Source organism: Malaclemys terrapin, chromosome 2 (genome assembly GCF_027887155.1).
Source record: "Malaclemys terrapin pileata isolate rMalTer1 chromosome 2, rMalTer1.hap1, whole genome shotgun sequence".
NCBI classification, from domain to species: domain Eukaryota; kingdom Metazoa; phylum Chordata; order Testudines; family Emydidae; genus Malaclemys; species Malaclemys terrapin.
In genome coordinates this window covers 14,898,677-14,910,346 of record NC_071506.1, presented here as the reverse complement: position 1 = coordinate 14,910,346, position 11,670 = coordinate 14,898,677, and the positions used below count along the sequence as shown (strand labels likewise).

General features: G+C 41.3%; 1 protein-coding gene across 1 annotated transcript in view; it reads right to left on the bottom strand.

Moving 5' to 3' along the window:
* Positions 1-207: 207 nt before the first annotated feature.
* ZFAT (zinc finger and AT-hook domain containing) overlaps positions 208-11,670 on the bottom strand; it is a 144,821-nt gene continuing 133,358 nt past the window's right edge. The window contains exon 16 of the mRNA XM_054020088.1: positions 208-2,451. Coding sequence (XP_053876063.1) covers positions 2,212-2,451 — 240 coding nt within the window. The 3' untranslated portion in view covers positions 208-2,211. The remainder of the gene's footprint in view (positions 2,452-11,670) is intronic.

Genomic DNA, 11,670 nt, shown 5'->3' with positions numbered 1-11,670 from the left:
TGACTTCTTGTTAACCAGTGTGGTAAGACAGAAGTTTACTTTTGTTACTAGCTTGGTATAACTCATGATAGAATAACCCCTAGTTTGGGGTGAGTCCGCCCTGTTTGTCAGCAGTTTCTCCTGAATCTGGCATTCTCAGCTGTGACCCACTGAGGCACGGTGACAAATGGAACATGACAATTCTGCATTATTAATAGTTTTTATAGCTTAGATACAAAAACATTTTATCAGAAATAACTGCAAGGCCCAAGATGAAAATCTGAAGCTATGTACAGGCAGTGACTAAGAATCTTTAAACTCTTTCAGTATACACTTCATATTTTTTGTACAAGTTCTTTTACACCATCATAGCAGTATATTTACAAACAGGTCTATTTTAATACATATTAACAAAAATCTTTTATGGCATATACAGGGTATTCGACCATTTAAAACAAAACAATGTTTCATTGAGTTGACACACGGGTTTGGTTTCACTGCATGGTACTTGACAGTCATTATTCAAGGAGCTGCTGATAGTTATTATCCAAGTATTTAAATCATAACCAGTTCACTGCCATCCAGAATTAATATATATTGCTGGCAGTACCTCACAGTACCAAAGCATCATCTCACATGCATATACCAGTGTCAGTCTGTGACATCCTTCTGATTACAGCTCACGGCTTTCAATTTGATTTTCAGGGCCACAATCCTACAAACACGTAAGCATATGCATTACATATGAGTAGTCCCATTTACTTTGGTGAGAGTATTCATATGTAAGGTGAAGCATGCGCCTACATATTTATAAGATTGGAGTCTAATTTGTTAGCACTTTTATTTCTAGTATATTTGGAAGATGGGAGTGATTTATTTTCCCATTTCACCAACATTTCAGAATGTATTATGCCCCTTTAATGCCTTTTTATACAGTTCCATAATTACATAGTATCCTGCCATCAGACATGAGCTCTTTAGAGTTACCAAGGCCAATATTCAACCACCATCACTCAGGCTTAGTCTCCATTGAAATAAATGGGATTACTCAAGAAGTAAGGCACTACTCAATGTGAGCAAAGGGAGGACAATATGGCGCAGAATTATTACAGGTGCCACAGCTCTACCTTGTTGCTGTGCCCTTCCCCACCCCCCGTACCTAAGGGAAGGCACAGCACAGCAGGGGGATTAAAGTCATCTAGAACGTTACAGAATCCAAAGCATGCAAACCATTTTTGTATTTCTCATTTGATTACTGTTGCTTTGAAAGAGAGTATAATTTTCATTCCTTGAAACAATGCACCAGGTTCAAGGAGGAAAAGAAAAATCCCAATTTGTGGCAGAAAAAAATCATTACACCAAATCTGCACTAATTCAGCAAGGACAACAATTCAGACAACTGCTTTTCATGTGTGTACCGAGTTTTTTAAGGCTATTTAGGCCCTGATTCTGCAAACATGCGAGAAGATGGTTAGCTTTATGCATGTGAGTAGTGCCATTGACTTGAAGGGGACTACTCACCTGAATAAAGTTAAACACGTGGAAATGTTTGCAGGTTCACAGGCTTGTATGTTGTAATTTCACATCTAGGATCTAAAATAGGAACATTACTGTACACGTAATGCACTTCTTTCTTTGACAATTCATAGCTGAGTAAACATGAGTGGGGAAAAAAACACCCTCAAAAGATAAAGGTGCTGAAAAAGTCCCAGCAAAAGGGTGGAACTACTTCTAAATCCATGTGGCTGAGTTCAGGTGTACAATCTTCTTGAAGTGCATATGAAACTAAAGGCAGGTATCAAATTAAAAAACCCAAACGTGGAAGTTTTCCTAGGAAGCTATCCAAAGTCTCCATCAGCCCACTTTTCTTGTGCATTCTGGCTTACCTTTTGTAGCAGGATGACATAGATATTGTTTTGTTACCCTGAGGGTAAATGGCTTTGAACTTACCAACTAGATTTCTGAGGATTTGCAGGTTATAATTTAGATACATTTTTAGAAATGTCAGAATATTTCCTCTTGAAAGTATAAAAACATGAGCATTTTCCAGCAGCCTATATGAGGCTCAATGTACAGAATGTGTTACCTATTGGCAAAATGCCGGCAGCCTGATCAAAAACCAGAGGACTAGGGAGCAGTTGTAAGTTTTGCTAGCACCCAGCTTGTATCCTTCCTTAAGTCGGCATTGAAAACTCAGCAGTATTGTGTAGCCATTGCCTACAAATATTTTTTCTAGATTTCCTGAACAGATTGTTCCACTGTCTGTTCTTCTACGGGCTGCATAGCTTCCTGCACGTAAACGATGAACTCAGAGGCCTCTCCACCCTGTGTGTATACCGTCACGGTCTCAATTCCTTCCACTTCGTCTGATGAGACTACCAGGTGATGCTGTTCAGCCAGCTCCACTGATGCCTGTTGCAAAGTCTCTTGAATCATTACAGTGTGATTGGCTGATTGCTCCTCTTCTTTCACCTAAGAGGGAATAAAGAGTTCATACAACCTCCAGCTTTTAAATAAATAAAATGGTTCTGTGGTGATCAAAGCCCACGTATTAGGTGAACATGCTAGAAACCAAACAGGTATTTCTTGAAAGCATCTGTCAGATAGATACTGTAAAGTTATAGGAAGTACCTTTGACTACATGAATTTATCACAATTCTTTAAGTTATACATTTACATGTAAATCTGGAATAATTCCACTGAAGTCATTGGAGTTATTCATGATTTCCAGTGGCATAATTTAAATAAGGATCTGTCCCATAATGCTCTATCTATGCCATGCATCAGAATAGCCTGTACAATATTACACACAAAATGCTCGGGACTGGAAATGTTCAAAATTTAACATTTTTGCAAAAGCTCACTCTTTTTTGTCAACATTTTGACAAAAAATTCGTCGACAAATAAAAATTCAGAGTACTTCAACCAGCTCTGTTTGGGAGTCGATCAAAAAATCACATCAGTAACTCTGCACATGAATTTAAAGAACAGGTCTTCATTCACCACCAGATCCATACAACATGCAGAGCTCATCTGCAGTCCTGAACACAGTTCTCCAGTCCACAGTTGAAAGTAAAGATGTTATGATGCTTCAGTCATTTACCACAAGCATAATCTCTCAAATAGTAACAATTAAAAAAAACAAAAAACAAAAAAAAGCAAGCACAGGGGGAGCAAGAGGATGAAACTGTTGGTTTTCCGTATAAAAGAAAAGTGCAGTTTTTTTTAAAAACGTTCTCTAGATAATACTGCTGTGCTCAATAAAGAAGACAGTTTCATTTGTAAGCAGGATCATAAATGACAAGTCTGCTGCTCCATGTAATTAATTTAGATTGTCTCCTTTTTTTTTTTTTTTTTTTAAAAAAGGTAGTTTTTATTCAAGACTGTTTCTGTTTCATTTAACCTGAACAAATGTTTTGTGAAATGATTCCCCTCCCCCCAAGATAAATAATGATTTATTTCACACTGGAAAAATGTAACTGACAGAATTTATACAAAGTGATATTCACTCTACAATGAATGCTAGTCTCATATCTCCAACTATATCAATAAATCCCCTACTCATAACAAGAACATGGAAAAATGGGAATAATGCTAGCTCCGCTAGATCCCAGGAGAGAGAGCAAAAGTCCACAGCATTTCAGGCAAATACACAAAGCATAATAAAAGAGGCGATAACAAATGATTGATACATTATCATTTTCTTGTATCCCATTGTGTACTATAGCACAAAGTCAGGAGGCTCTTCTTTCTCTGAGGATAGAGTCTGGCCCCGTATCTGATGGTAACATTGAACATATACAAAATAGTGGCAACTTAGAAAAAGAAAGGGGTCAGCCAGGTATAAAGCATGTCTTCTTCAAAATTAAGCAGATTAGAAAAAGGGCTTGTTATTTAAATTAGCAGAGAGGTGGTGACCCAATACGTTTTTTCCAACTCTAATATATAATACTTCGATAACAGTGTAATAGAAATGAAACAATCAAGTTCAAGGAAACATTTGATGGTCAATACTCTTATCTCCACTACTTGGGGGGAAAAAACTCTACAATGAAGATTTGAAGCATGTGTTTGAGTCCTGGGGGCAGAGGTTGGCAAGGATAGAAGCAGCTCTACATTCACCATGTTTTCTTGACAATCTTTTCTAATTTGATGGTTTTTCTAACGATTCATCCTTGTCTTTATACACTGACTTTTCCTTTAACTTTTTATTCCATATTAAATCCTTTTGGTCAGACAATTTATAGAGACTCACAATCCCTTAGGACTTGAATTCACACCCCTTTAAACTTGCACTCAATTCAGCAGGCTACACAAAGGCCTTGGTCAACCAATAACAAGGAAGTTCAGGTGTTAAATTATCCAGAGGGCGCCCACTGTCTGTATGTCTGTGATACACTGGTGAGAATACATGGGGCTCCATCTGGTAAAGGATTTAACCCCTGAAAATTCTTGCTATTGTCATTTACCTTAATGGAATAGCACAAGGTAACAGAGCAGAATTTGGTTCTGCGAGTTCAGTTGAAGTTTCGCCTGAGTAAGGACGACAAGTTGGGTTGAACTGCAGAGTTGGGGATGCAGAGAAGTTCTTCTACTGTACCCAGGTTCTGCTCACATTACCAGAGTAGCTGAGTGTTACTGCAAAAACAATCAGCTCTGAAATAGTTGAAACTGAGAACTAAGGCCAAAATTTTAACGTTTGGGAAGTGATTTTGCATGCCCCGCTTGAAACATGTTTAAAGGCTCTGCACGTGCTGTCTGAAAATCAGGCCTATTTAAGGTATCTCAGGACAGAGGCACTGGTCACTACTGAAAATCTTGGCCTAAATTTTTGAAAGGTAGAAGGCCAAGTCCGCTTTCAAAAATATGCACACCATTGTTCATCTACATTCAGCACCACTTTGGTTTATGTTCGGAAGGATATCTATACAAACAGAAGAGGTTGACTTTTTTTAAAAAAAAGATGAATGCTTAAATTTTGAAGAGAAGTGAATCCAGAGAGAAATCTCCATTCGCATGATCATCACCTCGTCTCATGAGACTAATTGCTTCAGTAGCTGATCCAGTAGGAAAGGAAGGGCTCCACACAAAATGCACTATTCAAAAATATAAAGGCCAGACAAACCTCTAATCACTAGAGGATTCAGACAGAGAGTTGAATTTGCAGGGCAATTAAAATCCCACATCTGGCTGTGAAACCTGCACACAAACAGCAATGCTTGACACAAGTAGTATTTAGAAAAGGACTCTATTTCACTCTAACTTGTGCTTTGTTATTGCAGCACACACAATCTTCTAACAAAATGTGGCTCAGCTCAGGAGAGTGGCATTACATTCATTGACAGCTTCAAGCAAGCATAATGCAATCTGACTGGAAGTTTGGATTGCCTTGTTTTAGTCATCCTAAATCAAAACCCAGACATAATTTTTAACATAGTCTTGTGTGTGTACATAAATAAAGCACAGTTGATGTGAAAATGAAAAGAACACAAAATCTCATTCAATTCAATGGCAGCAATCTAATACTTATTCAATTATATTCTTTGGAAATGAAAATGGCACATAAAGAAAGTTAAATTAACCACCTCACCTGCCTTTATTGGTGTGTTTTTATTGCCCTGGGCATACAGAGTAAAGATGACTTAATGCGCTTATTCTTGTGTTCCTCGCTTTTGGTATCTCTTTGGGACAGCTATCGGTAATCCTTTTAGTTTGACAAATTGCTGTGTTACTTGGGGTATTTACATTTCAAATCAACTCAGTGTTTACAGGCATTCTACTTGGTCCCTATCAGATTGTTCCACAGGGTATAATCTTCTCAAATTGTTAATTTACATCCCTCAAATGGGAGAGACAGTTGGGCTGCTGCCATCAAAACGAACGGAGATGCCACTTTCAATTCTTTTTATTGGCATCTCCATTTTTTCCAAGGCGACCAACCATGACCTCTTTTCTGTTTGAGAGGCAGCTGAAAGGCATCTGGTCCTTTATCATTCCTTAAAGAATGGCAACAGGAATTTGACGATATGCCCTGCTGGCATATTAAATCAATTCAGTACCTGCACAGATATGTTTTATGGACTAAGTCCCAATCTCAAAGGCAAAACTCCCAATGGCTTCAACAGGACCAGGATTTGACTCTAAGTGCAAATATCTAAAAAACTGTTTCTATGTACCTATAAATAACATACAAGTATGGATAGCTGTTGATTAAAGAAATAACAGCCTCTAACACTAGGCAATCATACAGCAAGAAAGTCTATTTTTGCTTTAATTTGGGTAAAAAAGCTATTTAATAATAGACATGAAAGCCTCACCTCTAAAGAAGGTGGAAAGGAAATGCTAACAACCAAACAGTAACATTATCTTCTTCTGATGAGCAGGCCTGACCTGAAGAAGTAATGAACATCCAAAAGCTTTCACTGAAGTCAGCAGGACTTGTGGGTGCTCAACATCTAAAGACCTGATCCAAAGCCTACAGCAGTCAATGGGAGTCTTTCTATTGACTTCGGTGGGCTTCGCTCAGAACGCCTCAATTTAAGGGAGAGGAGCATGTTTAAGCAGACTGAACTAATTAATTCCAGACCTAACACTGGGTGAAATAGACAAAATAGTATGCACATAAAGTCTCAAGACACCGCAATAAAAAAATATACAAGAAACTACAAACAAGTAAAAGAAAAGAATATATATCCATCCTTGAACTGCAAATGGCACCAGAATAAAAAGAGTGGCCAGTCCGTGGTTGATTCCTGGCATACAATCTCCTTGTTTTGTTCCATGAGCTTTTAAAATAGGTCAAGCAAAATAATCTGAATTAAAAAAAAAGATCTTAAACAGAATACACGTTGAAAAAGATGAATAAAACCAACTCTAGGGTTTGATCATGTGAACCTGATTAACAAAATAAAATAAAATAATAAGTAAGGCATAATTGACACACAATCTAAGCTTTTGAGAAAAACAGGGGTGCAACATTTACTTTTTGAATGTTGTGATTTTAAAGGGGGAGGGAGAATCCCCTAGAACCCCGACAATGATGGGAGGAGGGGAAGAGCCATCTTCATGTTTAAATATAATGGACATGTAAAAAGAAGTTTCTTTAGAAATTAGGTGCTTGGATTAACCCCTCATGGTGCAGCGAGAATGCAGCTTACACACCCTGTGTGCCAGCAGGGGCTGCTGCATCCACAGGTAGATTCCCTTCTGAGAAGGTCAGGTGCTGTTTGCATTGCCATCATCCCTAGGGATTGCACCAGGTAAGACCAGTCTTGATATATGTGGCCAGGGATCCACAGGAACCTTGCCGGCAGAGGATACGTGGGGAATGTACAAGCCCTGGCCAAAATCCCTCCACAGCTAGCTCTGCCCACTTATGAGGGAGTGCCTGCCTGCTCCATGCCTCAGAGCAGAGGTTTTCTACAACTCCCCTCCTGGTGTGCTTTCCACCATTGGGAATAATGCACTCTCAGTTATGCTGGTGCCAGGGTTGAATTAAGCCCAATGTGTGTAGATGAAATTAAGGGTACGTCTACAATGCAAAGAAAAACCCACGGCACCAAGTCCCTGAGCCCAAGTCAACTGACTGCTAAAAACTGCAGTGTACACATTCCTGCTCAGGCTGGAACCTGGGCTCTGAGACCCTCAACCCTCGCCATGTTTCACAGCCCTGGTTCCAGCCTGAGCAGGGACATCTTGGCTGCTATTTTTAACCTTGCTGCCTGAGCCCCGTGAGTCCAAGTCGACTGACCAGGGCTCTGAGCCTCTGTGCTGCAGGTGATTCTTTGAAGCACAGACCCTTAATGTGCAGTAGTTTTAGACATGACGGCCATACTAATACCATCAGGTGCCGATTTCTGAAGACAAGTTACAGTATAAAATTCTACGCTCTGGTTTTCTTCAAACTGATCCATAATCTTTGCTTTGCATTAGTACTTCTGGCACTTTGAAACAGGCTGCTGTTGCCACAGCAGGACTTTACTGGAGCCTGAAGTGGCTAGGAAATGAGAAGATGGAGGAAAACAAAATAAAAGGGGAAATGATTGAAAAGCCAATATTTTCTTATGCTCGTTAAAAAAATCCAACTTGTAGGTCAAGCCAACCCTATGGAAATACTGTAGCATGTGTAGTGCTTAGCTAATGATATGGAAAGGGAATACATTTACACTAAAAATCAAGTGTTTGCCATGCTAAGTTACAAAACAGCTAAGCATTTTGTCCAATTTAGATTTAGGTCAGTAACTCCTCACTTAACGTTGTAGTTATGTTCCTGAAAAATGCAACTTTAAGTGAAATGATGTTAAGCGAATCCAATTTACCCATAAACATTAATGTAAATGGGGGGGGGTTAGGTTCCAGGGCAGCTTCCCCTACTCCGCAAACACCAGAGGCGGAGGGTTCAACCTTCAGCCCGCCCACTCCTTCCCCCAAGCTCCCACCCTTGACCCACCTCTTCTCCCCCCCACCTCCTCCCCCTTTACTTCGCTTGCTGCATCCTGGCTCCTCCCCCCTCCCTCCCCTCCCTTCTAAATGCCGCAAGCCAGCTGATTGCCGAGTAGGGGAGGGAGGGGGGAGGCGTGCCGAGTCCTTGCTCCTACCCCGTTCCTCCTGCCTCCAAAACGCCGCAAGCCAGCAATTGCCGCCAGCAGGAGCCGGGGAGGGAGTGGAGGTGCGCCCGAGTCCTCGCTCCTCCCGCCCACAGCAATCAGCTGGCTTGCAGCGTTTTGGAAGCAGGAGGGAGGGGGAAGGAGCGAGGATTTGGCGCGGAGGCTTCCCCTCCCTCCCGTCTCCTGAACACGGCAAGCCAGCTGACTGCCCTGGGCAGGAGGGAGGGGGGAGAAGCGAGGACTCGGCGTGCCTCCCCCCTCCCTCCCGAATGCCACAAGCCAGCTGATTGCCGCCAGCAGGAAGCGGAGGGGGAAGGCGCTGATCCTCAGAGTCTACTGGCGGGCGGGAGGCGCTGCGGGGGAGGGGGCCGTAGGGAGGCTGCCAGTTGTGGAGAAAGCAGGCAGCCAAACAACGTAAGAGTGGAGCATTGCACAACTTTAAATGAGTATGCTCCCTAACTGATCGGCAACGTAACAATGAAACAACGTTAAGCGGGATGACTTTAAGTGAGGAGTTACTGTACCACTCTAAAGTTCAGAGATAGTAGGGAGATTAATCTAGCAAGTGGTTTTGAGGTGGGGAGGAAGAAGAAGAGCATAGACAATGGAGCAACTTTCTCCTGTTGTTATTATTTATTATTTGTATTACCATAGCATCAAGGAACCCCAGTCAGACACCAGGACCCTATTGTGCTCCGTGCTGCACAGAGAACAAAACGACAGTATCTGACCCAGAGAGCTTACAAGTATAAGACAAGAGACTACAGATGGATGCAGACAGACTGAGGGAGGAAGTATGAGGAAACAACAAGACAATACTGGTCAGGATGATAGACAGTGGTATCAGCACACCAGCAGCATAAACCACTGTCGAAATTTTTGTAGGCATCAAAGCAAAGTAGAGTTTTAAGGAAAAATTTAAAGAAAGATAATGAGTTAGCCTGGACAGAAGGAGGCAGGTCTTGAGTATAGAGGTAGATCTGTGAGTTGTTAACATAGAGACGGTATTTGTGAATTTGTGTTTGCAGTTGAGAGTACCAGAGATAAGGTGTAGAGTGAGAAGAGAGGAGGACCAAACGCCGAGTCCTGTGGGTCTCCCAAAGAATGTTGCAAGAGGGGCATGTAGGACCCATGGATCTTGAAAGGGGTGTTGGGGGGTTATTGTAGCAGGAGAGAGATGTCCGCAGGTTTTGCATTTGTTGTCATGGCAGGGTCTGGTGCCCCCGTGATTTGGTGGGTCCTAGTCTGTGGAGAGCTTGCTTCTGATGATGAGCTTTGTGAGATTGGGTGGTTATCTGAAGGACTGAAGAGGAGATACAGGAAAGATTTCTTTCAGGATGTGGTTCCCATCAGGTATGGGTTGTAACTGTTTATAATCCATACGGGTTCCAGTGTGGGGTAGTAGGTGACAACTAGGGGTGTACTGTACTAAAGCAGATTCTCTCAGGGTATTTGGGTGGCCCATTCCCTGATGCGATGGGACCAATGTGGCTACAGCAACACTACAAACAACTTTCACATATTGAACAGTTAATATCACACTATGGATGGAGGCAGAGTCAATGTCCTGATTAACACTGGAACTGATGAAACTGTGGGGGAGGGGAGGTATGAATAATCATAAATAAATAAAAATCATATAGAAAAGAAGGGCATAAATGAGACCCGTGGGGCAACTATTCCTGGGACATTTCAGTATGTTTACCATATTTCAGACCCAGGAATGAATCAGTATTTCAATAAAAGTAAGTTGAAAAACTGAACAAGAGAATCCATCTGCATTATGCGAATACTAAAATATTAAAATATCCTGAGCTGAAACTTGACACGAGGATAGGAGTCTGAATAGGCTGTTGGCTTAAAACCGGATGCAGAGAGAATGATTTGAATTTGGACACAAGCTGGAAGTTGTTTTGAGGCTGTTTATACACAAATCTGTACAGATAAGAAAATCTGCATCTGAAAATAAGAACGGCCATACTGGGTCAGACCAATGGTCCATCTAACCCAGTACATTGTCTTCTGACAGTGGCCAGTGCCATTTGTTTCAGAGGGAATGAGCAGAACAGGGCAATTTCGAGTGATCCATCCTTTGTTGTCCAGTCCCAGCCTCTGGAAGTTGGAGATTATGGGACAACTGGAGGATAGGGGTTGTGTCCAGGACCATCTTGGCTAATAACCATTGATTGATCTATCCTCCATGAATGTGTCTAATTCTGTCTTGACCTTTGGCTCTGGCATTCGGATTCTGACCAGACCGCCTACCACCTGGTCTTCTGACACCAATCAAGACTGCACATCCTGACATGGAGCACCCATAGGGAAACGTCTTGAAAAAAGAATACATGCTACTTGACCTTTTTTCCCCTTTCAAAAAACAAAAACAAAACACCCCCTCCCCCCAAGATTACTGAATTTATGCCCTAGAACACTTCATCTGAAAGCTTTATTAGCCAAGGCACTAACAGTGACCCTATAATGCATGGTATAGAAGTGCCTGGACTTTTAAGGTGGATGCTTTGTAAATCTCCTCTATAACATGTGGAAATCTAGAGTTTTTGGGGACACCAGAACTTTTGAAAGGAGCTAAAACAGACTATATGTAAATATACCTATGATCATATAGGGAAAAGCTGATGAATTTTCATTAATGACTTGGATAATGGAGTGGGGAGTATGCTTATAAAATTTGTGGATGACATCAAGCTGGGACAGGTTGCAAGCACTTTGGAGGACACGATTAAAATGGAAAATTACCTTGACAAATTAGAGAACTGGTCTGAAATCAACAAGATGGATTTCAATAAAGGCAAGTGCAGAGTACTTCACTTATGAAGTAAAAATCAGATGCACAACTACAAAATGGGGAATAGCTGGCTATGTGGTAGTACTGACGAAAGGGACTGGGGGCTTATTTTAGATCACATGACTAATATAATTCTGGGTGTATTAAAAGGAGTGTCAGAGGTAAGATAGAGGAGGTAACTGTCTCGTTGCACTCAGCACTGGTGAGGCCTCAGCTGGAGTACTGAGTCCAGTCTGTGTGCAATTTTTAAAGAAAGATGTGGACAAACTGGAGAGAATC